Raw genomic sequence first — 27051 nt, forward strand, 5'->3', positions numbered from 1 at the left:
GTTGCCGTTTTTTTTTTTTTTTTCCTTCCACGCTAATCGATAAATTGAGGTAACTAGGTTCACCAGAGAAGGTAAACTAATTATCTAATCTGGAGGTCAATGTTGGCCCAGTCCTTCGGCTAAGGAACAAGCCTACGTATGTAGGTACAATACAATGCATACAAGTAGGTCAGCAGCTGATGAGCAAACTGAAAACAAAGGTGGTTCATATCTTTCGACTTCAGTCTTTTCAATATTTTACAAACGCATGATAGCATACTAATATCAACATAAGCACATAAGCTGTTTCTTTCAACCGTTCCGTCCACAACGTAAAATCAATGCGAAGGCCGTATGTTAAAAGTGAACACTGAACACTCTTCTTCGTCATGTCTGAAATGAGAGTCATTGATTTTGCAAAATGCGTCTTTCATAACACAACTATTTGTCATAGTATGTATAATGGAAGCTTGAAGTATGATGAAGGTTAAGGTTGGACTGTTCAATGCATATCATCTGGATATGCATTGATACCTTTGTAGATATTTATATTTCATGGATTCCTCTGTTATACTTTCAATATTTTCAGGTTCCCGTACTTTCTACAGTTAACTGATACAAAGAAAATCTCCAATGAATTATGAAGCCCTTCTTGAATTAAAATGTAGAAGGGTCGGGTCTTTTCACGTTCTTTCTGAAGTACTGCGATAACAGAAAATGAAAATGAGCACACTTATTTAAGAGATACTAAAATAGGAATACCTAAAAAGCTATTATAAATGTTTCACATTTTATATGGCAGCACGAGCTACTCTTAAATTTCAAAGAAAATAAATATATACTGTTATGAGCACGTACATGTAGCAGCCCTGTTGGTGAACATATGAGCATGCTGTGCATGGAGTTGTCTCATATGAGTACACATGTGAGTACGTATGAGTACATGTGTGAGTGTGCTAGCCAGCGGCGTTGTGTTGCTCGTTGTTTAGAGACTGGCGCCATTGTCTATAGCGATAATGGAAGGAGAGCTGACATAAACGTATCGATTGACCTCTGAGGCCCTGCCGTCATGAGTGTGTCTGTGTATTTTTTTTTTTTTTTTTTATGTAGAAGGAACATTGGCCGAGGGCGACAAAAAATCCCCCCTTAAAAAAAAAGCCCACTAAGATGCCAGTCCCATAAAAAGGTCCAAAGCATTAGTCAAAAATTGAAGGATAAGTGTCTTGAAACCTCCCTCTTGAAAGAATTCAAGTCATAGGAAGATAGAAATACAGAAGCAGGCAGAGATTTCCAGAGTTTACCAGAGAAAGAGATGGATGATTAAGAATACTGGTTAACTCTTGCATTAGAGAGGTGGACAGAATAGGGATGAGAGAAAGAAGAAAGTCTTGTGCAGCAAGGCCGCGGGAAGAGGGAAGGCATGCAGTTAGCAAGATCAGAAGAGCAGTTAGCATGAAAATAGCGGTAGAAGACAGCTAGAGATGCAACATTGCGGCAATGAGAGAGAGGCTGAAGACAGTCAGTTAGAGGAGAGGAGTTGATGAGACGAAAAGCTTTTGATTCCACCCTGTCTAGAAGAGCGGTATGACTGGAGCATATGTGAAGCATATTCCATACATGAACAGATAAGGCCGTTGTACAGAGTTAGCAGCTGGGGGGATGAAAAAAAAACTGGCGGAGACGTCTCAGAACACCTAACTTCTTAGAAGCTGTTTTAGTTAGATATGAAATGTGAAGTTTCCAGTTCAGATTATAAGTAAAGGACAGACCAAGGATGTTCAATGTAAAAGTCAGGCGTTCTGTGGCTTTCCTGCGTGAAATGTTTACTTCCTGAAGGGTTGGACGTCTATGAAAAGACGTGGAAAAGTGCGTAGTATCATCAGCGTAGGAGTGGATAGGACAAGAAGTTTGGTTTAGAAGGTCATTGATGAATAATAAGAAGAGAGTAGGTGACAGGACAGAACCCTGAGGAACACCACTGTTAACAGATTTAGGAGAACAGTATTGACCGTCTACCACAGCAGCAAGAGAACTGTCAGAAAGGAAACTTGAGATGAAGTTACGGAGAGAAGGATAGAAGCCGTAGGAAGGTAGTTTGGAAATCAAAGCTCTGTGCCAGACTCAGTCAAAAGCTTTTGATGTGTCCAAGGCAACAGCAAAAGTTTCACCAAAATCTCTAAAAGAGGATGACCAAGACTCAGTAAGGAAAGCCAGAAGATCATCAGTAGAGCGGCCTTGACGGAACCCATACTGGCGATCAGACAGAAGGTTGAGAAGAGATAGATGTTTAAGAATCTTCCTGTTGAGGATAGATTCAGAGTTTAGATAGGCAGGAAATTAAAGCAATAGGACGGTAGTTTAAGGGATTAGAACGGTCACCCTTTATAGGAACAGGCTGAATGTAGGCAAACTTCCAGCAAGAAGGAAAGGTAGATGTTGACAGACAGAGCTGAAAGAGTTTGACTAGGTAAGGTGCAAGCCCGGAGGCACAGTTTCGGAGAACAATAGGAGGGACCCCATCAGGTCCATAAGCCTTCCGAGGGTTTAGGACAGCGAGGGCATGGAAAACATCATTGCGAAGAATTTTACTAGGTGGCATGAAATAGTCAGAGGGTGGAGGAAAGGGAGGAACAAGTCCAGAATCGTCCAAGGTAGAGTTTTTAGCAAAGGTTTGAGCGAAGAGTTCAGCTTTAGAAATAGATGTGATAGCAGTGGTGCCATCTGGTTGAAATAAAGGAGGGAAAGAAGAAGCAAAGTTACTGGATATATATTTGGCTAGATGCCAGAAGTCACTAGGGGAGTTAGATCTTGAAAGGTTTTGACACTTTCTGTTAATGAAGGAGTTTTTTGGCTAGTTGGAGAACAGATTTGGCATGGTTCCGGGCAGAAATATAAAGTGCATGAGATTCTGGTGATGGAAGGCTTAAGTACCTTTTGTGGGCCACCTCTCTATCATGTATAGCACGAAAACAAGCTGTGGTAAACCAAGGTTTTGAAGGTTTAGGTTGAGAAAAAGAGTAAGAAATGTACACTTCCATGCCAGACACTATCATCTCTGCTATGCGCTCAGCACACAAAGGCGGGTCTCTGACACGGAAGCAGTAGTCATTCCAAGGAAAATCAGCAAAATACCTTCTCAGGTCCCCCAACTGGCAGAGGCAAAACGCAAGAGGCACCTTTGCTTAGGGGGATCCTGAGGAGGGACTGGAGCAATAGGACAAGATACAGATATGATATTGTGATCAGAGGAGCCCAACGGAGAAGAGAGGGTGACAGCATAAGCAGAAGGATTAGAGGTCAGGAAAAGGTCAAGAATGTTGGGCGTATCTTCAAGACGGTCAGGAATATGAGTAGGGTGTTGCACCAATTGCTCTAGGTCGTGGAGGATAGCAAAATTAAAGGCTAATTCACCAGGATGGTCAGTGAAGAGAGAGGAAAGGTGAACATTGAAGTCTCCAAGAATGGAGATCTCTGCAAAAGGGAAGAGGGTCAGAAAGTGCTCCACTTTGGAAGTTAAGAAGTCAAAGAATTTTTTATAGTCAGAGGAGTTTGGTGAGAGGTATACAGCACAGATAAATTTAGTTTGAGAGTGATTCTGTAGTCGTAGCCAGATGGTGGAAAACTCGAAAGATTCAAGAGCGTGGGCACGAGACCAGGATAAGTCGTTGCGCACATAAACACAACATCCAACTTTGGATCCAAAATGAGGATAGAGAAAGTAGGAGGGAACAGAAAAGGGGCTAATGTCAGCTGCCTCAGACACCTGAGTTTCAGTGAAGAAAAGATTAGGATTAGAAGAGGAGAGGTGGTGTTCTACAAATTGAAAATTAGATCTTAGACCGCGAATGTTGCAGAAGTTAATGAAGAAAAAGTTGAGGGGGTGTCAAGACACTTGGGGTCGTTGTCAGAAGGGCAGTCCGACCTGGGGACATTTGTGGTCCCCTCCCCATATGGGAACTCCGAGGCTGGTGTAGGAGTCGCCATGACAGTTTTGAAATTTTTGAGTGATGGGGGTGTGTGTTGTTAGGTGCTTGTAGATTTATGTGGAGGAAGAGAGTTGTCTTTAGAGGGCAGGCTGTGACTGCCCCCTTGTGTTGTGAGACACAAAGGGAAACGTTCAGTGAGGTCACAGTTGGATTTAATGATAAGTTCACAGCATCCCCTGAACAGTGCTTTAGACCTCACTGGGAGTAATTATCGTTTCGGCAGATGTGAGGGTTAGCTAACCATGGAATAATTGTTTTATGGTAACGTCTAATTGCAGTTCTATGAGTGTTTGTAAATAGTATAAATAACAATTACCATTTGCAGTATTAGTAATCAATATGACTCGTAGTTGTCTTGCAAGGTAGAGTAGGTGTAGTTAGGTATATAGCTTGGCAGAGGTGATAGCATGGGAGGCAGAGATGTAGGCACTCTGTGGCTCTGTGGTTATGTGTTAGTGTGAGGGTTTTATTGTATCAATTATAATTTGTGTAAGCATTTAATTTTTTATCTTTGTAGTTGTTGGTTTTGGTTAACTGATGTATTTCCTTATATATATATATATATATATATATATATATATATATATATATATATATATATATATATATATATATATATATATATATATATATATATATATATATATATATATATATATATATATATATATATATATATATATATATATATATATATATATATATATATATATATATATATATATATATATATATATATATATATATATATATATATATATATATATATATTTTTTTTTTTAAAGGAGCTCGTAAGTAAAATAATGATGATTGGGCCCAGCCATGTACAGAATACGCGGACTTGAGGTATTGGATCGAATATATGTTTATATTCACATGGCTAATAAACTATTTTAATGTGAGGAGGAGGAATGTTTCATCATGTCCTACGGACTCTTTAGAAAGTAAAGATGTCTGATAACTTTTATTAAATTATTTATTTATTCTCTCTCTCTCTCTCTCTCTCTCTCTCTCTCTCTCTCTCTCTCTCTCTCTCTCTCTCTCTATCTATCTATCTATCTATATATATATATATATATATATATATATATATATATATATATATATATATATATATATATATATATATATATATATATATATATATATATATAGTGACAACTAAGCAACTAATTGTTGAGTCAATTTATGTACTGTTACACTCTGATGACATGAGTACTTAGGCATACATAATTATACTAAGCTGCAATTCATGTTGTGTAAAACTGCACGTATACGCAATAATATTTCGGCGAATGTTTCGAGAATCTCTCATGATACTTATTAGCTGGTGTTACATTGTGACTGTATCTACTGCAAAAGCTTAAACGTGACGATGAGTGCCTATATAAGTAAAAGTGTATAGCAAGCCATCATTTCTGATCTTACAACTATATCTGTAAAAACTGTCACAAATAAAGCCTGTTAATCGCGATCATCAGATTGCTGGCACCGATCTAGTGTGGCAGAAAACACTCCTCCTCGCCATAGTACTCGCAGCATCACCTTCTCTCCTGCCGTCACCTCAAGCGGTTGTTTCAACATGAACACACTTTGGTTGCAAGGGGAGTCTTCACTTAGAGTTGATAATACAACCCCATTCTCTGAGTGTACCATTGCTGCAGATGAATCTGGTAATGCCTGTTCAATGTTGCCTCTTACATTGAACCAGTAAGGCAAGCTGGTGAGTTTAGTGTCTTGGGTCACTGTAAGACAAGTCATCACTTCCGCCACCTTTCCCCCCAGCACCAGCAAGTCCCTAGAGGCATCCTGGAGTGTTAAAGATTCTTGAGGCTTAACTAAGGTTTCAGTTTGGCCAGAAACAAGGGATATCCTCAACATAGGCACAACTTGTGTTAGTACGCTGCTGGTGTGGGGCAAGCTGCTTAATGCCACGTCAAGGTGATGCTTTGTCTGAAAAATCATGGAAACAATAGTGCTATTAGTAGTGATTCTGCTACTGCTAATATATATATATATATATATATATATATATATATATATATATATATATATATATATATATATATATATATATACACACACACACACACACACACACACACACACACACATTCAATGGAATGAGATCAAAGCTACCGCATGAGGTGAGCAAAAGCAGGTAAGGTAAAAAAGAAAGAAAGAAAGAAAGAAAGAAAGAAAGAAAGAAAGAAAGAAAGAAAGAAAGAAAAAGAAAGAAACCGTACGTTACCTCTTTACAAGAGTCACCCATACAAGAATCCATTTTCTTATTTAGTTTCTCCGCCATGATTGTTTACATCTTCACAAATCAAGCTCGGACTGACACGAAAATTCTGCTATGCTTGTATTTGCTATAGAGAAACTAAGGAGACTGCACACGTACACAGTTTTCCTTGGAGAGTCAGCCAAGTGACTCGCTTGTGAGTGGCGCGCAACTAACCAGTGCGACAAATACACTTTGGCGACGTCACAAACACTGTGCCTGGGACCTTGCCTCACTCCTCACTCATGATGTCCAGATTTGTCCATAAAGGCAAACCGTAAGATACAAATGCGGAATTAATCATTAGTTATAATGAAATATTGGTTTGTGTATGGGTACTACAATAATTTTTGGCATAATGACTGGGGCACAGTTTAAAGTTTTGGTAAACTTCATTCCCTTGATTTCAATTACTTTTATTTATTTATTTATTTTTATTTTTTTTATGTTAAATTTCGATGTGTGCTGAATTGATCGATACTGTACTCCTTGGCAAAATTACATTTTTGTGAACTTAGGTAATAAGGACCTCCCCACTGATAGACTTTTAAGAGGAAAACCACTTTCTCTACACATCCAAGATTCATAATATACTTTTAGTCTTTAATCCAGTCCTAAATATTTTTGCTATTTTTTTGTAGTTTTGCTTTATGTTTTGATTAGGTTTTGCTATTAAACACAACTGTGTCAGCCAGCCTTGTAACCATGCAGGACATGGGATAGTAATCTTGTGGAGTTCCAACTCTGCAGGGTATTAACAAAACAATGACTATTTCATTGCCTTGGATGGTAGGCAAGAATATCAGGGCTTGTGAGATGGTGGGGGCTCCTTGACAAGATATTTTTGTTAATGCCCTGAGTTGGAATCCAGCAGAGCTACTCTTTCAAAGTGTGCCCTACAGAGCATACAAGGCTAAAAGTTATGTTAGATTTAGATTAAAATTGTTGAATCATTCACCAAGTGTTCGTTTATTTATTTTATTTTATGTAGTTTAATGGATGAAAACTAGTTTGATACATGGTTGCTCTTTTGCTTATTATTTGTTTATATATATATATATATATATATATATATATATATATATATATATATATATATATATATATATATATATAATATAAGTATGGTCCAACTGCAAACCTGCTGGGTATGAGTGACCTGTCAGTTGATATTTTGTGGCCCGCAGTCATATTACTATATTGGTTAGTTCTATAATATGAAAAAAAAAAAAAAATTATCTTAAACAAGGCCTCTGGAATACTTCAAAGGGGACACACCACCACAGATGATTAGGAATTTGTTATTCATGGATTTTCAACATTTACAGACGTCCACCACTCTGTGTGAATGATGCCATTAACTTGCACACACCTGCCAAATGCACATGTGCAGGGGGGGAATCTTGCAACTGCAGTATTTTCCAAACTGCCGTGGTTACATCTGAACGATTCCATAAACTAACGCTGAAAATAGTACTGTGCATTTCCAAATGCATGGTTGCAACCATCGCTTGTGAACAGGCCTTATGGGTCACTGGAGCTTAAGCTCAAAATGTGGGGAGAGTAAGTGAGGACTAGGGAGAATGAGGTACCTGTTAGTTCTTGAGGTACACAACAGTTTACAGATGATGACTTTTCCCCAACATTAGATTTATCTTGCAGGTTATACATGTGTACCATTCCAGTGAGAAAGAGCAAATCACCTGAAGATTTGATGCAGAACTCACCTTCATAAATATACAATATACAGATTGATATATCAGAAATGATTGATGTGTTTGGTAAGAAACATGTTGACATGTAGTTTACTGGCATTCTTTCAATCAGGAAGTAATGGGTACAATATTTCTGGAAGTGTATTCAATATTTGCTTTTCTGTAAAAAAAAGAAAAAAAAATGTAAACAAGCATTTGATGATAGTATATATCACAAAGTCTGTATTACAAAAAAGAGCATAGTCAGATGAAGATATAATGCTTCCTGTCATCTACAGGCTTGGATTGCATTGCCTGTCATTTGTAGACACAACCAGAAATCTGGCAGGTTGCCTATATGGATAAGTTTCAGAGCACTTCTGAATCTTTTATGACTAATGAGTGTTGAATTTTTATTCCACGAGTAAATATTAAGCAAGTAAATATTTGGACAACATCCAAAAATAAATCCTGGATCCACTCCTGAAAGACTTCAATTTTAATTTCAAGCTGATTGGGTCAAATAACTGAAAATACAGGAACATGATGCTGTGGGGGAAGGGTAATGGAATGGCAAATATGCTGTATGTCTACCACATTTCTCTCAAAATATTTCTTCATCTTTCTTTATTATTGTAGTTGTTTTATATTAATCTTTTCATACAGATCAGAAAAATGTTATTCTGCAGTTATACTTGAAATCCTTAAAAAATTTTCCTTCCAGGGTGACTGACCGGCCACGCTTTCGTCCCATGGAGCTCACATTACCTCCTCGTGAGCGCACCACTAGTACCAGCAGCCTTAATGAGGATGGAACAAAACGCAGGTCTTCTTCCAGGGCTATCAAGCGCCCAAAATTTGATGATGAACTTGTTGAATCAAGTCTAGGAGGCCAAGGGTCTACTCCACTTAACAAGATTCGAACACGCAATCCATCACTGTCCACTGCATCAGATTGTTCTGTGTCTCTACCTCCGACTCCCTCAGTCACATCTGATGTTAGAAAGCGTTTATCATCAAAATCTTCGAGTAAGAGAGCAAGAAAGGGCAGAGGATCACAGTCAATCGTCACTAAAGACCTAGGACGCTGGAAGCCAACAGATGACCTTGGTTTGATTATTGGGGTGCAACAGACTTGTGACTTGGTTACTGTCCACAGAGGAGTAAAGTTTTCCTGCAAGTTCACTTTAGGAGAGGTCCAGGAGCGGTGGTATGCCCTACTTTATGATCCCACAGTGTCAAGAATTGCTCAACAAGCTATGAAAAATCTACACCCTGACCAGGTATGCTTGTTAAAATCTCTTATTTTATTGGATGTGTTATTGAACATGTAATAAAAATCATTGCTGAAAATTAACACTAAGCTCTTGTGGGGGTTATATGAGCTTTTTATATGTTGCTCTTTCTATATTTATGGGAGTTAAGGGATACAGCTGTCTCAACCAAAGGTGAATTTCTCTAAGTATTTGGTGCATCCTAGGAAAAAGCCTCAAGAGTAGTGGTTTCCAAACTGGGGGATGCATCACTAGTTTGTATCTCTCTCTCTCTCTCTCTCTCTCTCTCTCTCTCTCTCTCTCTCTCTCTCTCTCTCTCTCTCTCTCTCTCTCTCTCTCTCTCTCTCTCTCTCTCTCTCTCTCTCTCTCTCTCTCTCTCTCTCATTATTTCCTAAGCTTATCTGGTGATCTATTTTACTTGTACAATTACAAATTATCAGGTGTATAGCAAGAAGAGGAATTGATATGTGGTATTTTTCTGATCAGTCTTAATTTTGTTGCAGATCCAAGCAGTGCAATCCAGAGCTCTTTACAGTAAGGCTGAAGAGGAACTTTTAGGAAAAATTAAATCAAATTCAAATCCAACACTTCAAACCTTTGAACAGAACCTAAAGGAAAATCCCCACATATTTTTTCCAGCACGTTCTGCTAAGTCACTTTTTGCTCATTGGCAACTGCTAAAACAGTATCACCTGCTGCCAGATCAGTCTGTCCCACCTCTCACCAAGAATGGGCCAGTCAAGGATTTTGCTGAAGCTGAGCAGCAGGCAAGTCTTTCGTCATTTGCTATAAACATAAATGATGATAACTTGTGAATTAAATTTAATACCATAGTATAATCTTTTTCAGAATTTTGTAATGAATGCTGTGGGTGTGTATATCTAGTCAGTTGTACTGCTTTTTCTCATTTGATTTTAGAATGGCATTTTTTTTATTTTTGGCTTCATACATGTATTTGTGTGCTGTTACTATCTTGAATGGCATACTGATTTGTTACTCATAATGATATCAGTTACTTTCCCCCTGGGCCACAGATTCATGACTCAGAACTGTATGAGAGCAGTGATGACCTGCTAGAGCACGAACTAGGGGTGGCCAGTCGGGGAAGTAAGCGAGAGATTCGTCTCTTGGAGGACCAAGTCTCCAAATGGCAGGTTTTGGTTGACACTGTCACAGGAATTTCTCCACCAGAATTTGACAACCAGACACTTGCTGTACTTCGTGGTCGATTAGTAAGGTATGTGATGAGTTCATTATGGTTATTGAATTTGACCGTTTGCCTTGCAAGTGTAAAGACAACAAAACTGTGACAAATTCTAGAAGGAATTCACTGAACATTCAGTACAGTTTTTGAGAAGAAAAATGCCAAGGTGACTGGGATGTGAATGTGTAAGCGTATGATATAAAGGTTATGATGATGGTTTAAAGGATACATGTCCTGAGTGAGAATGTTTTAGGAAAAGATCTGTAGAGGAAATAAATAGTAGGCACATGCTGGTATGGTCAAGATACTCATATGGGGTACTGTATTTAATGCCGTATTAGATGCACTTTTCCCCCATCCCCCCATCCCCAAAAAAGTCTTAGACTATCAGGCAGCATCTTATAAGTTTCTGGTAAGCATTTGGGTCAGTAGTAACTGGTAGTTTAGTCATTGGACTGCCACATAAAATTAACTATACATATCTCCAAGAAATCTGTTTCATATTGTTATTTGTAAGCATTGTTTGCAGGAACAATATTGCACATCAATAGTACTTATTTCATATTATAATAATAATAATAATAATAATAATAATAATAATAATAATAATGATAATAATAATAATAATAATAATAATAATAATAATAATAATTATTATTATTATTATTATTATTATTATTATTATTATTATTATTATTATTAATATCATCATTATTGTTATGACTGTTACATTTTATAAGGTAACACTAATAAGAAGGAAACCCAGCACTCAGCTATATATGTAAAAATAAATAATTAAAAAATAAAAATATACAAATAAAGCAGGAGTTGGTTGTGTACTGGATGTGTGGTCAGTACCACACATCCAGTACACAACCAGTTCAGATTTAATTCAGCAATCATTGAGGTAAATTTTAACTTAAAGTATGATAATTGTTTTCATGATATAAAGGAACACAGCATAGACAATTATCTTGATTTTAATGGTTTCGAATTTGAAAGACTGATTTTGCACTTCTTATGTTTTAAAACTGGTTTTTATTTAGTTTTCAATGTTTTAGAAATTATATTACTCTTATCCCTCTGACTGCATGGCACATCTGTCTCAAAGCAGGAATAGTGTAGGTCTTTTGCCAAATAAACACTGTACACTCATTCAGAAATCTACCTTTATTCTGATGACCAATGGATGTGAAAAAATAATGATGCAGGATATCTTGGAAGGGTTTGTACTCATGCATGGTGACATATCTGTTAATAAAGAAGGTAGCTTTCTTTTAGTTGCCCTTTGGTGGTTATCAACAGCTATGAATTAAATGTTATACCTGTATGAAAAAAATGTGATTACATAAACTTTGACACACCATGTGATACTAGATTTCTGAACATTTCTGAAGGTCCCACACTATTTTTTGAACATCATCATCAGTTGTGTCAAATTGGCTGAACAAAAATCCTAAAGATAGTTTTCTGTATGAGTATACATATTGGATTACTCGATCAATGGAATTATGGTAATAATCCAGATTATTGGATATATCAGATTGGGGTTCCCCCAATTGATTAATATAGCAAGGCTTTCCTGTACCCAACTAATGAATCATTCCTGCTCTCCCCTACCAGTGTGAGAAAATACTGGAAAAAAAGTTTGACAGATTGGACATTGTTATTAAACACCTGGAGATGAGATTAGACAACATAATCTGTCTATGGACAGCAGTTTGTTGCATTTTTTCACAGTTACATTTCTTCATAAGCACACCAGCCTAACCATCACGACTTGTGTTGCATTTTTTCACAGTTACATTTCTTCATAAGCACACCAGCCTAACCATCACGACTTGTACAACATAGTGAAGACTATGTTGTACAAGTTGAACTATGAGGTTCCTAATTCCCCATGCATTAAATGCCCCCATGTATCAGCAGTTCTATGAGTAAAATAAATGTACTGACATTGTATTTATCTTCTGGTGAGCATTGCAAGGAGGGACATTGTTACCAGTTTGTTATTACTTGTGTCAAACTTATGGTCATTGTTGACCTACACAAAAAATTACATATCAAAAACTTTTTTCCCACAAATTTAAATACCTTTGTTTAATTCTTTTCTGCATCAAGTAATTTTTTGCATGAAGACATTTTACTGCATACATGCATTTCGTTTGTGAGAGAATGAAGTTAATTGTTCACAGAACGGAGTTTACATACTTAATGCAGCAAAATGTGTGAATATGAACAAAATGAATATATGTGGTAAAGAATTTTAATTTAGTTATTTATGTATTTTTATATTATCATTATTTTATTTATTTATTTATCGATTTTTATTTATTTATTTATTTTTTTTTGTTAGGTTCCTAATTCCCCATGCTTTAAACAAAATTTCTGCAATTTGGTTTTCTTGAGTGCTCCTTCTTATGTTCAAGAATTGGTTAGTTATTTAAAAAAATAACATATGTATGTATCTGTGGGACACTCCCCTGTCCAGTATCCAGAAGCAGATAATATACCAGTAGGAATTACAACTGTTCTTATTCAGCAAATAAAAAGTTAAGTAGCTTTTTAAGATTATTTAAAGACAGATTGAAAACCAGATAAGCAAGTTTACTTGTTTAGCAATTATGCTACAGGATTGTTCTCAAATTTATTATTATGGTGTAATATATAATTTTTTTAGGAATTCATGTTCTTTATGAAGTGATGTTACATCCAAGAAAGAAGCTGAACAATTAAAACAAAGCAATATAATAAAAATGAGGAAAGTCTTTTTGATACATGCAATATTAATATATATATATTCTTAAATATGTAACATGTTCTCTCTTTAAAGGTACCTGATGCGCTCTAGAGAAATTACTTTAGGGCGCAAAGCATCTGGTGTAAATGTTGATGTGGATCTCTCCTTAGAGGGCCCTGCCTGGAAAATATCTCGAAGACAAGTAAGAGTGATACCTTCAATAAACTTATTTTTAGATATTTTTATATTTCAGCTTTTTTCTGTTAGTGTATATATATATATATATATATATATATATATATATATATATATATATATATATATATATATATATATATATACACACACACACACACACACACACACACACACACACACACACACACACACACACACACACACACACACACACACACACACACACACAAGGGGTGTTCTATTAATTCTCTGCCTAACCCAGAAGGAGCAAAAGTTCATTCAGCTTACTTTTTTTTACTTGGTTTGAGTCTCCAAAACCTCCATGATCTTGGTCTCCTGATTATAAGCAAAAGAAACACCCTACAGCTGCTTCTTCATGTGTGGGAAAAGGTGAAAGTCAGAGGGTGCCAGATCAGGGGAACAAGGTGGGGGGGGATGGGACAACAGTTGGAAGCTGCAGGACACCACTTTGTTCATGGCCACCATGCTCTTGTGCGCAGGAGCATTGCTCTACATGAGAAGTCCACTTCGGGTCACTTTCCCTTGTCATTTTCGCAGCAGAGCCTGAAGCTTCCCCAGTAGATCAACATAGTATGGTCTGCTAATGGTGCAACCATGATCCAAGAAGTCCATGACGAGGATGTTTTCAGGTTCCCAGAACACTGTCACCACGGTCATTGTCACCAGTCCATTCCAGGACGACCTTGAATTTTTCATGGCATTGGAGAGAAGAGATGCTTCCATTGCTTAGATTCAGCTTTGGTTTCCAGATTGAAGTGAGGATCCCATGTTTCATCTTGGGTTACAATTTGGGCCATGAATCCCTCTGCAGTCACTCTCATGAGGATCAGCATCTCTGTTGAAGTCCTCTTCTGCTCAGGCGTCAGCATTCTTGGGACCCATCGGGCAGACACCTTGGAAAGGTTGAAGTGTTCATGCAAGATAGTAACAATGGATACATTACTCATCCCCGGTTGAGAAGCAATGTATTGCACTGAGATTCGCTGATCATCCATGACCATGCTCTCCATCATGGTCACAGTTTTCTTGGTGACTGTATTTGGTGGACCACCACTTCGAGGGTCATCCTCACACAAGTCTCAGCCCTGCTTGAAGAAAGCAGCCCAACGTTTGAAAGTGGAATAGGATAGGGCACTGTCCTCTAGTGCTGTCCTCAACTCCTCATGAATCAGCTGTGGCACTTTCCCTTGAATCATGCAAAACTTTATCACAGCCCGCTGTCCCGCTTCACTCATTTTGCAAGAAGACACCATCCTCACTCATGGAAAGTCACCATTGAACTAAAAGAAAAAAAAAAAGGGAGGATGCCAGCCTGTGCATTACTTACTGGAACATGTATGAACATGTTCTAGCTGTGGTGGTCTCCTGTCTTCCATCCTTCTGTGTTAGGCTGAGAACTCATTGAACATCCATCATATATATATATATATATATATATATATATATATATATATATATATATATATATATATATATATATATATATATATATATGAAGAGAATAATAGGTAAGAAAGAGGAAGATGAAACAATAGTATGTTTAAAGTGTGGCAAAGCTGCAGGCACTGATGGAATAATTGAAGAAATGTTAAAGCATGCAGGTTAAATGAGAGTAGATTGTATGCTTCTAATATGTGAACTTGCATGAAACAAAGTTAGATATTAGATGAGTGAGGAAGTTAGGTATTGTGTAAAGGTTGCAGGAATAAGTGTACCAGTTACAGAAGGACAAGTTTGCTTAATGTGCCAGTTTTAGTCTCTGGGAGGATCTTGTCTGAGAGACTGATGAAAGTGACTGAGATGAAGGTTTATGAGGAACAGGGAGGTTTTGGGAAAGGAAGAAAAAAAAAAAAAGGTTGTGTGAATTAAATCTTTATTATAATTTGAAAGATAATCGTAGAGTATTCAAGAAAGGATGAAAGTTATTTTTAGCATTCATGGACTTTAAGAAAGCATATGGTAGGGTGGATAAGGAAGCCCTTTGTGATGTTCTTAAAATTCATTGTGTAGGAGGGCAGTTGATGGAAGGAAATAAGGCTTTTTATAAGAATTCAAGTGAATGTTTGAGGATGGAGGGAGAGCTTGGAGTTTCACTATAAGAACAGGAGTGAGACAAGGATGTGTGATGTCTCTGTGGCTGTTTAATATATTCATTGATGACTGTATGAGGAAGATGAAAGATAAAGTAGGGAGTGTCAGTGCAAGGCTGAAACAGAAAAGAGCAGAATGGCATGTATCAACAGATATTTATTATTATTATGAATAAGTTGACATCTAATCCTATGAACTTGTGTATGCTTCCCATCTTCAGAGAAAATGTACTTTTCTACTTATATACTGATGATCATCAATAAACTTATCAAGATGTTTTCCTCTCCAGGGAATCATAAAATTACGCAACACAGGGGACTTCCTGGTTGCTAATGAGGGCAAGAGACCAATCTATGTGGATGGCAAACCTGTGCTTGCTGGGAACAAGACAAAGCTGAATAACAATTCTGTGGTAGAGATTGCATCACTGAGGTTCATATTCTTAATAAATCTTGATCTCATCAATGTCATTCGTCAAGAAACTGCCAAACTCAGTGGTCACTGATGATAGATTAAATTGTAATAATTCTTTTGAAGTCCTAGTATCTTAAATTTTTTTAATTTGGCAATGTTGGTGACCAAGAAATTATAATTATTGTAATTTCATACGTTATTAATACATACAGACATAAAAGCCATTCTTTGTATCGGGTAATGTTTTCTATTTCACTTGATGACAGGATATGAAAATAGTTATTGTATGAAGACTGATAAACCAATCACAGTACATTAATTTTTGAAAATATTCAAATGTACCTTTGTACCTGCAATATATTAAAATTTTTCACTTGAACAAATTTTTCTGTTACCTTCTTTGGGAAGAATGCACAATGTGTGACATGTATCATATAATCACATTTGTTACATTGTGATTTCCAATATAGCTAATAACCATAGTTGGTTCAGTCACATCTTACACCTGGAGCCTAAGTTACTTTTGTAATATCACTGCTGATTGAATAGTGGCTTAAGGCGGCATGTCTCTCACTTAGTCTAAGGCTGTAACTGCAATGAGAGAGAGAAAGTGAACTACAGTGAGAATAAGAGGAGGGAATCTTTATAGCAATGGAATTAATAATAGGAGTGGCCACACTGGTGATGATCAGATGATGGCAATAATGTGAGCCAGCAGGATCTCGCCCCTTATTCCTCACCATGCCTCCTTGGTGGACTATAAGAACCATCAGGGCACTTGAGGGATGATGCAAATTTGTTTCTATAACAGTTATGTGCCTTGCATAAGTGACATTTTATGAAAGATCTGAATACAGCATCTTGTTCAAACTTTATTGTAGTACTAATTTAATAGGTGGTGTAAAAAATCTCAAGTAAAATGTTACAACTATGATGGAGCAGTTCTTTGAATTCATCACAATATCTTTATTTTTGGTTGTATCAAGTACAGTAAAACCCCCACAAATCAGCATAAAAGGGGCTTGACCTTTGCCAACTTACTGAATGAAATACAGACTTATGTGTAATATCCTCAAAATCTTAGCAGATCCCTCCTGAAGGCACCTTATCTTCAACTTCATTCCCTTTCTCCCTCCAGAGCTTCCCCTTCCATCTTCCCTTATCCTTGTTATCAGTCCATTTCTGATAACAGGGATAAGGGACCTTAAACTGGAACCAGCATCGCTTACCAGCATCATGCAGTAATATTACTGCACAAGTTATGCTGTTTGCTCTGGCTCAATTCAGTTTAGTCAGCATGGTGATCACTTAAAAAATCAGCAGAAATCTTCTTTTTTAACAAATTTTTCAACTGAATATTTTTTGCCTTCCTGACTTACATGGAATTCTGACTTATAGAATGGAAGTTTTACTGTATAAAAAAAAAAAAACTGAGTGATGTAATCAACAATATGACCATATTAACCAAAATGACCTTTCTACTATGTGGGACAACCCATGGCAGGTAATATATGAGCATATATTTTCAAAAGTCTCATTGGCATGGCAACTACTGCTTCAAGCTGCTTCCACTGCTGTCACTGACACTGTATTCCCTGTAAGAGGCAACTAATAGGAACAGAGCGAGGGAGCTAGGAACCTCCCTTCCTATGAAGAGACGAAGCAAAACAATGAGAGTTTGGAATGTGCATGGATGTAGTGTGGAAGAAGGTAAAAGGGAAATGACTGGAAGAATGTTTGTGGAATGGAAGTTGGATGTGTTGGCAATGAATGAAACAAAGTTGAAAGGAATGGGTGAAAGTGTTACTTGAATGTGTGAATGGAAAGATGTCAGGTGTGTTGAGAGGGAAAGGAAGAGAGGGTGTGGCTTTACTCTTACTTCCAAGGATATACAATGTGTTACAGAGCATCAGGAGGTGTTTTCTAGAGTAATGTGGGCAAAATTAAAGTTCAAGGAATTGCATGCCTTCATGAGGTCTAGCAGGTGAAAGGGATGAGGTAGAGAGAGAAAATTTTTGGAATGAGGTTGATTAATGTATACAGAGTTTTGGAGACAGAGTGAATGTTGTACTGTTGAGAGACTTAAATGCTTGAATTGGATGTGAAGTTGTAGTCAGGCTATTGGTAGACATGGTGTGCAAGGTAGAAATGGAAATGGGGAGAGACTGTTAGAAATATGCATGGAGCAGGAACTGCTCCATGCTTGGCTTGCTGTGGTCATAAGTGTCCCAGTATGTTTTATAGTTGTCCATTTCTAAGATAGATAGTTGCCACCTCATTAAGCATAAATGATGTATTGGTATTGACTCACTGACTGACTGCTCAGGCTAATGGGAAAAATACCAGCTTTAATGAATTCTTTGATATTTCTACTTTTTGGTTTTGTTCTCTATCTTTCATGGATGGTGCAGAGAGTATATGAAGAAAGAAAATAAAGTCTTGAAAAAGTTTGGTACATATTTCTAAACCACTCACCTGTACCATGTTGAAGACCCTGGCCACCGCAACCCCACAGGTGTTATCATCACTGATGTGGGTACAAGCTTCCAACACAGGGGAGTTGAAAATGTCCATCACAAGTTCAAGTTCTTGTGGGAACACTATGCTGTCCTTTGCCATCAGCAAACTGGAGTTTAAAAAAAAAGTATTTGTAAAAGAACTTAATCATTGAATGTCTGACACAGAATAAAGAATAAGTTAAATCCATGAGTCCCAAGTACATGGATTTCCAAGGATGAATGCATCCTTTGGATCATTGTATATGAGTATGGCAAATGCAGTGAGTGCAAGATCAAGACCCCAGATGAAGTGGAAGGAGAAAATGCTAGAGTATTTAAGAAGAAAGACAGACAGGAGAATGAGAAAAATGAAGCATGCAAGGAGAGAATGCAATTATTGGAATAGATGAAGACTTGTGCTCATCCTCTTGGGAGAGTTCTGCAGAAGAGGCATCAGATATACATAACTAGTGAAAGATGAACCTTGTAAAAGTAAATGACGTTAATATACCTACCTATATGATTGAGCCTTTTCCATAATTCCATCGATGAGTGTGCCTTCTTCCGTCAAAGGCCAGATAAACAATACATCCAGAGTCTCTTCTTGTATCTCTTCATACAATTTAACAGCAATGCCTAATTCTTGCAACACTTTCTGAATGGCTTCATCTTCCACATATAACTGAGAGTCTGGCTGTAATGATTGCAAGCACAATCCTGCTACAGGAAATGGTAACGTGTCACATATAATCAAGGGATGATTATTTGAACTTTTGTTCTTATTTTTACACTGCTGAACCTTAAAGAATACTTGATGTGCAGCTGACAGAAATTCATCAACAAAACTCCTGCTATTAAGAAATCTTAGTGCATTTGTGCTTAGGTTCACAGAGTCATAGCCAGAAGAGCATGAAAAAGTTGGATTTTGCACAGCCAATCTTATGACACCACAGCACTGAAAGTCAAGTGTGACAGTATCTTCAGAAGCAATACTGAGTGGATAGACCACAGGATACACTGCATTTTCCCACACTGTTTGGATCACAGAGTCTGGAAAAGTTCTTATGCAGTTCTTTTCATCTAAATATAAATTAAATGCAAGAACTATAGCATCTACAGTCCCATCTTCTATGCATTTAAAATTAATAATTTTGCTAACTTCTCCAGTAAGGTGGTTTGTAATATCATTTAAGGAGTTAAAGTCAACAGTGGTTACTTGAATCCACTCAGACAAAAGTTTAAAGCCACCAGGAACACAGCTTAATTTCTCAGACATGTAAGGTTCTTCAAGTCTAACATTTACATATTTATTTTTCAGGCATTCAATATCAGAATTTAAATACTTTGTCTGCTTGGCTACATAGCTACAGCTGATAAGGGCAACATATACTTCAGCTCTTGCAGGAATTACTCGTCCATATTCTTGAGATGTAATTTTTCCTTTTGCAACATTAATATGGTCTAGATTAGTCACTGAGTCTGTTGAATCATCTTCCTGTCTACTTGAATCATCTCTTTGCCAGTACTTGCATAACTGTTCACCAGATGCTTGAGAGGTGTCACAAGGAGAAAGTTGTGTCTGAATGACTCCTGCAGTAGTTTTATCATTTTCTGACTTTTGAGGAGGGAGAAGGAGGTGTTGCCAGGCATGTTGGAGAGTTGATAAAATATGTTCTCCAAACAAACCAGCATCCACAGTTTCACTCACAACCAAGGAAACTCTGAAATAAAATATGAAAATTAATAGGATTAGGATATCTCCTATATGTATCTTTTGTTATTGAAAATTTGAAGTTGTTAATGCCTAAACAGTAATCTAAAGATATAACATCAATGAAAATGAAGAATATGACACATCCACCAAAATTATATAACAGTTATACAGCCAATATGCTTGTAGTACATCAGTGTAAAGAATACATAGTGAATGGTATAATCTTTGGTGTCTTGCTTCCCTCTGAAGAGCTCCTGTAAAGATGATCATGGTAGATATTTGTAACCTTTTCAAGATACTCTACGTAAAACTCCTTTAGTCATGTCACACCATGCTTCTCTTTTATTCATTTGTTGGTATACTCAGTGTTTTCCTTTCTTACACAAAGATCATCTATGTATCCATCTTTTTTATCTATCAGATATCTCACACTCTCTTCAGGAGTGTCCCCAGTGTGGTAGCCATAGGAGAAGAGCATCCACCTCTCCCTGTCCAAACATTCCCTTCTTGCTTGTTTAAGTGCTCAGCCTCTACTAAAAAATCTTTCACACATGTAGTAATTTATTCTTTCATCTTCCATGTGATATTCCTCTTCTATTAAAACCAACTTTGATCACATGCACTTTCTTTGCAAGCTCTTTAATCTTCATTCTTTCAATATGGCCATACTTCTAATGTGTTCCTTTTCATCCAATATACAACCCCACAATTCACATTGCTTGTACAAGTGCTCATCTCTCAAGCATACTTTCATTGCTCTCACCCTCCATCTTGTAACTCCATATACCTCTCAGATAAAATAATTCCCACAGCACATACTCTCAATTGTTGTGCCCTATTATGTATCCTGGTCTCTGATCCACATGTCAATGTTGGCAGGAGAATAGTGCTCCTTAAACCTTTCCTTACATCCATAGCTATATTTCTCTCATGACTCTTCCAAGTGATCCTATAATATGCCCACCTTTCACAATTCTCTCTTATCTCTCCATCCATCTCACCATGTTTATGTTACTCTGTTCTCAGATACTTCACCCCATTCATCTCCTACATTCTCTCTCCTCTCATGAACACCTCACACCTTCCTACAGCTGGCACACTCTTCCTGTAAAGTATCCCCAAGTCACACAGCTCCATTTCTCTCCTAAAAACCATCAGCCACCTTACTTTTACCAACATTCACCCTCAGTTTCCATCTCACACACATCCTATGGAAATGATCCACTACTCTTTTTTTTTTATGAAGGAGGGACACTGGTCAAGGGCAACAAAAATCCAATAAAAATAAAATGCCCACTGAAATGCCAGTCCCATAAAAGGGTCAAAGCAGTAGTCAAAAACTGATGGATAAGTGTCTTGAAACCTCCATCTTGAAGGAATTCGAGTCATAGGAAGGTGGAAATACAAAAGCAGGCAGGGAGTTCCAGAGTTTACCAGAGAAAGGGATGAATGATTGAGAATCTGGTTAACTCTTGCATTTGAGAGGTGAACAGAATAGGGGTGAGAGAAAGAAGAAAGTCTTGTACAGCAAGGCTGCAGGAGGAGGGGAGGCATGCAGTTAGCAAGACCAGAAGAGCAGTTAGCATGAAAATAGCGGTAGAAGACAGCTAGAGATGCAACATTGCAGTGGTGAGAGAGAGGCTGAAGACAGTCAGTTAGAGGAGAGTTGATGAGATGAAAAGCTTTTGATTCCACCCTGTCTAAAAGAGCAGTATGAGTGGAACCCCCCCCAGGCATGTGAAGCACACTCCATACATGGATGGATAAGGCCCTTGTACAGAGTTAGCAGCTGGGGGGGGTGAGAAAAACTGGTGGAGACGTCTCAGAAATCCTAACTTCATAGAAGCTGTTTTAACTAGAGATAAGATGTGAAGTTCCCAGTTCAGATTATAAGTAAAGGACAGACCGAGGATGTTCAGTGTAAAAGAGGGGGAGAGTTGAGTGTCATTGAAAAAGAGGGGATAGTTGTCTGGAAGGTTGTGTCGAGTTCATAAATAGAGGAATTGAGTTTTTGAGGCATTGAACAATACCAAGTTTGCTCTGCCCCAATCAGAAATTTTAGAAAGATAAGAAGTCAAGCGTTCTGTGGCTTCCCTGCGTGAAATGTTTACCTTCTGAATGGTTGGACATCTATGAAAAGATGTGGAAAAGTGCAGGGTGGTATCATCAGCGTAAGAGTGGATAGGACAAGAAGTTTGGTTTAGAAGATCATTAATGAATAATAAGAAGAGAGTGGGTGACAGGACAGAACCCTGAGGAACACCACTGTTAATAGATTTAGGAGAACAGTGACCGTCTACCACAGCAGCAATAGAACGGTCAGAAAGGCAACTTGAGATGAAGTTACAGAGAAGGATAGAAGCCGTAGGAGGGTAGTTTGGAACTCAAAACTTTGTGCCAGACTCTATCAAAAGCTTTTGATATGTCCAAGGCAACAGCAAAAGTTTCACCAAAATCTCTAAAAGAGGATGACCAAGACTCAGTAAGGAAAGCCAGAAGATCACCAGTAGAGCGGCCTTGATGGAACCCATACTGGCGATCAGATAGATCTTCCTGTTGAGGATGGATTCAAAAACTTTAGATAGGCAGGAAATTAAAGCAATAGGATGGTAGTTTGAGGGATTAGAACGGTCACCCTTTATAGGAACAGGCTGAATGTAGGCAAACTTCCAGCAAGAAGGAAATGTAGATGTTGACAGACAGAGCTGAAAGAGTTTGACTAGGCAAGGTGCAAGCACGGAGGCACAGTTTTGGAGAACAATAGGAGGGACCCCATCAGGTCCATAAGCCTTCCGAGGGTTTAGGCCAGCGAGGGCATGGAAAACATCACTGCAAAGAATTTTGATAGGTAGCATGAAGTAGTCAGAGGGTGGAGGAGAGGGAGGAACAAGCCCAGAATCCTCCAAGGTAGAGATCTAGCAAAGGTTTGAGCAAAGAGTTCAGCTTTAGAAATAGATGTGATAGCAGTGGTGCCATCTGGTTGAAATAAAGGAGGGAAAGAAGAAGAAGCAAAGTTATTGGAGATATTTTTGGTTAGATGCCAGAAGTCATGAGGGGAGTTAGATCTTGAAAGGTTTTGACACTTTCTGTTAATGAAGGAGTTTTTGGCTAGTTGGAGAACAGATTTGGCATGGTTCCGGGCAGAAATATAAAGTGCGTGAGATTCTGGTGATGAAAGGCTTAAGTACCTTTTGTGGGCCACCTCTCTATCATGCATAGCACGAGAACAAGCTGTATTAAACCAAGGTATGGAAGGTTTAGGTCGAGAGAAAGAGTGAGGAATGTACGCCTTCATGCCAGACACTATCACCTCTGTTATGTGCTCAGCACACAAAGATGGGTCTCTGATACGGAAGCAGTAGTCATTCCAAGGAAAATCAGCAAAATACCTCCTCAGGTCCCCCCAACTAGCAGAGGCAAAACGTCAGAGGCACTTTCGCTTAGGGGGATCCTGAGGAGGGATTGGAGCGATAGGACAAGATACAAATGTGAGATTGTGATCGGAGGAGCCCAACGGAGAAGAAAGGGTGACAGAATAAGCATAAAGATTAGAGGTCAGGAAAAGGTTAAGAATGTTGGGCGTATCTCCAAGACAGTCGGGAATATGAGTAGGTTGCTGCACCAATTGCTCTAGATCGTGGAGGATAGCAAAGTTGAAGGTTAGTTCACCAGGATGGTCAGTGAAGGGAGAGGAAAGCCAAAGCTGGTGGTGAGCATTAAAGTCTCCAAGAATGGAAATCTCTGCAAAAGGGAAGAGGGTCAGAATGTGCTCCACTTTGGAAGTTAAGTAGTCAAAGAATTTCTTATAGTCAGAGGAGTTAGGTGAGAGGTATACAGGACAGATAAATTTAGTTTGAGAGTGACTCTGTAGTCGTACCCAGATGGTGGAAAACTCATATGATTCAAGAGCGTGGGCATGAGAGCAAGCATTGCGCACATAAACGCAACATCCAGCTTTGGATAAAAAAATGAGGATAGAGAAAGTAGGAGGAGGAGGGAACAGAAAAGGGGCTACTGTCAGTTGCCTCAGACACCTGAGTTTCAGTGAGGAAAATAAGATGAGGTTTAGAAGAGGAGAGGTGGTGTTCTATATATTGAAAATTAGATCTTAGACTGCGAATGTTGCAGTGAAGAAAAAGTTGAGGGGGGTGTCAAGACACTTAGGGTCATCGACAGAAAGGCAGTCCGACCTGGGGACATTTATGGTCCCCTCTCCAGATGGGGACTCCGAGACTGGTGTAGGAGTCGCCATGATAATTTTGAAATTTTTTGAGTGAAGAATGTGTGTGTGTTATTAGGTGCTTGTAGTTTTGTGTGGAGGAAGAGAGTTGTCTTTAGAGGGCAGGCTGTGACTGCCCCCTTGTGTTGTGAGACACAAAGGGAAACGTTGTGAGGTCCCAGCTAGGTTTAATGATAAGTTCACAGCACCCCCTGAACAGTGCTTTAGACCTCACTGGGAGTAATTATCGTTTCAGCGGGTGTCTACTGCTTCCTCCTGCTAATAAGACACTAACATCTACAAATAAACATGCTACTACAACTCATCCCATTCTGTTCTATCATAGCCTTGCGCCAGTATTTCCTACTTTATCTTTCATCACCCTCATGCAGCCATCCATGAAAAAAATAATAATAATAAAATAAAAATAAATAAATAAATAAATAAAAAAAGCACAAACCCTTTTCTCACTCCTGTTTCTATAGTGAAACTTTCTCCATCCTCAAACATGCACTTGCATCTTTATAAAACCCTTATCTTCTTTCAGCAACTGTCCTCCTAAACTATAAATTTTAAGGGCTTCCTCATCCACTTATCATATGCTTTCTCTAGGTCCATGAATGTTGCATACAACTCCCAGGGAGATCTTAAATGCACTGGCATAGGTGGGTGCTGTGAACTTGTCTCTAACTCAGCTGTGATCTCCCTTTGTGTCTCAAAACACAAGACAGCTCACTCCCTTTTCATACTATACAACATACAACTTACACACACATTTCACTCTAAGCTAGAAATTAAAATGGCATCAAAATATTTAGCCTCACAGTCCCTTTTTGGAAGGTGACCATAAATGTCCCCAGGTTTGACTGCTCTTCTAGTATCAACCCAAAGTGTCTTGACATCTTCCTTCAAGTCTTTCTTCATTAATTCCTGCAACATTCATGACCTTAAATTTAATTTTCAATCTATGGAACATCACCTCTCTTCTACTGAACCTCAGCAGTGCACATAACTTTTCAATTAAAAAAATATTAACTATTGAGTTTAACTTGCTGGTATGACATTATTGATAACTGAATAATGTCATTACAAGGATTGCTTAATACAAGGATTACTATGTGTGCTATTAACTTCTGCAACATTTGCAGACTTTGATCTAATTTTCAATCTGCAGAATATCCCTTCTCCACTACTAAACCACATTTTCCACACAAGAGTATTTCTCTCTCTTCCTTCCTAATTCTCCATCCTTACTTTCAGTTCAAAGCTTGATGCTGCATGTATGTAACACATGTGTGTAACTTGTTCTCATTCCCACTCTTTTGAGGCTTCTGAATTTTCTACCATCTGGCTTTGACTTTAGAGTTATTCTCAAACTAAATTAATTTGTTCAGTATATCTTACCTAACTCCCTAAATATTAAAAAAAAACTTTGACTATTTAACTTTCAAAGTGCATCACATCCTGACACACTACCCCTTTGCAAAGATCTCCATTTTTGGAGGAGACCTCAGTGTGCAATGCCTTTGGTTTCCTCTTCTTTCCCTCTACTTTGAACAATACAGTATTTTAAGTCTAATATTACTGGACTCATAATGAATTATGGAATGATTAAAAAAAAATAAAGCTACATCTTAAATGCCATAAAATATGACTTACTTTTGTGGAATGTCAGAAGGAATAAGAATATCCTTGCTGTGCTTATTCAAAATCTGGATGGCAGTAGCATTCCTATTCATCTGCAGCACTGAGGAACATATTTCACTCATGAAAGTGTCTTCCTCACAGGCATATACTTCTTTAGCTCCAGCCCAGAGAGCATAAATACTGAAAACAAGTTTTACATACTTAGAGCAAGAGCAAGTAATATGATAGCACAAGAGAATGATGTTACTGATATAAATAAAATAAAGTTATATGTAAACAGATAACTTTTCAGTACAAGAGGTTTAGTGGTAAGGATTATGCTTAGAAAGAACTTATATTTGAAATAAAAAAGCTAGCATACCCACAAAAGGAAAAATTGAAACCAACCAACCAACAAATCACACACACACACACACACACTCAATTTCTCTCTCTTGAGGCTTCTGAATTTTCTACCATCTGGCTTTGATTTTAGAGAGTTTAGAAAGAACAATTGGTGCAACACCCTACTCATATTCCTGACCGTCTTGGAGATACACCCAACATTCTTGACATTTTCTTAACTTCTAATCCTGCTTGTCCTGTTAACCTATCTTCTCCATTGGGCTCCTCCAATCACAATCTCATATCTGTATCTTGTCCTATTGCTTTGGGGGATCCTGAGATCCCCCAATCACCTGAAACTCATACACTTTATATTTCTGCCTGGAATCATGCCAAGTCTGTTACTCCTATGTTAATAGAAAGTGTCAAAATCTTTCAAGATCTAACTCCCCTCATGATTTCTGGAACCTAGCCAAAAACATATCTAATGACTTTGCTTCTTCATTTTTCCCTCCTTTATTTCAACCTGATGGCACCACTGCCATCTCATCTAATTCTAAAGCTGAACTCTTTGCTCAAACCTTTACTAAAAACTCTACCTTGGATGATTCATGGCTTGTTCCTCCATCTCCTCCACCTCCGACTACTTCATGCTACCTATTAAAATCCTTCACAATGATGTTTTCCATGCCCTTACTAGACTAAACCCTCAGAAGGCTGATGGTCCTGATGCAGTTCCTCCTATTGTTCTCCAAAACTTTACC

The 27051-nt window shown here is 37.9% G+C and overlaps 2 protein-coding genes across 9 annotated transcripts in view; one reads left to right on the forward strand and one right to left on the reverse strand.

Moving 5' to 3' along the window:
- Nucleotides 1–5138: 5138 nt before the first annotated feature.
- LOC135110894 (protein arginine N-methyltransferase 9-like) overlaps nucleotides 5139–27051 on the reverse strand; it is a 52442-nt gene continuing 30529 nt past the window's right edge. For 2 of the 7 annotated variants that reach the window (XM_064023513.1, XM_064023514.1), the window contains exons 5-8: nucleotides 25976–26143; nucleotides 18899–20104; nucleotides 18361–18511; nucleotides 5139–5918 (exon numbers count right to left, since the gene is read on the reverse strand). In XM_064023513.1, the coding sequence (XP_063879583.1) occupies nucleotides 5430–5918; nucleotides 18361–18511; nucleotides 18899–20104; nucleotides 25976–26143 (2014 nt within the window). In that variant the 3' untranslated portion in view covers nucleotides 5139–5429. Of the gene's footprint in view, nucleotides 5919–11412; nucleotides 11673–13568; nucleotides 14661–15236; nucleotides 15587–16351; nucleotides 17481–18360; nucleotides 18512–18898; nucleotides 20105–25975; nucleotides 26144–27051 lie in introns of those variants that run through there. The other 5 variants (XM_064023518.1, XM_064023517.1, XM_064023516.1 and 2 more) reach the window with 5 other exon arrangements.
- LOC135110896 (microspherule protein 1-like) lies at nucleotides 6249–16268 on the forward strand. Of its 2 annotated transcripts, none has more exons than XM_064023521.1 (6): nucleotides 6249–6406; nucleotides 8668–9226; nucleotides 9721–9984; nucleotides 10252–10454; nucleotides 13255–13363; nucleotides 15761–16268. In XM_064023521.1, exons 2-6 carry the CDS (start codon nucleotides 8696–8698, stop codon nucleotides 15974–15976), a joined length of 1323 nt encoding a protein of 440 aa, XP_063879591.1. In that variant the 5' UTR covers nucleotides 6249–6406; nucleotides 8668–8695; the 3' UTR covers nucleotides 15977–16268. The 2 variants fall into 2 exon arrangements, with proteins under 2 accessions (XP_063879591.1, XP_063879590.1); XM_064023520.1 differs by having other exon boundaries at nucleotides 6254–6526.

This window comes from Scylla paramamosain, chromosome 21 (assembly GCF_035594125.1).
Source record: "Scylla paramamosain isolate STU-SP2022 chromosome 21, ASM3559412v1, whole genome shotgun sequence".
Classification (NCBI taxonomy): Eukaryota; Metazoa; Arthropoda; class Malacostraca; order Decapoda; family Portunidae; genus Scylla; species Scylla paramamosain.

Coding starts and splice junctions, on each gene's coding strand:
- LOC135110896 (XM_064023520.1), top strand. CDS start 6,495: ATGATGTCCAGATTTGTCCATAAAGGCAAACC. Junction 9,227..9,720: donor AAAATCTACACCCTGACCAG/GTATGCTTGTTA, acceptor ATTTTGTTGCAG/ATCCAAGCAGTGCAATCCAG. Junction 10,455..13,254: donor CTTCGTGGTCGATTAGTAAG/GTATGTGATGAG, acceptor CTCTCTTTAAAG/GTACCTGATGCGCTCTAGAG.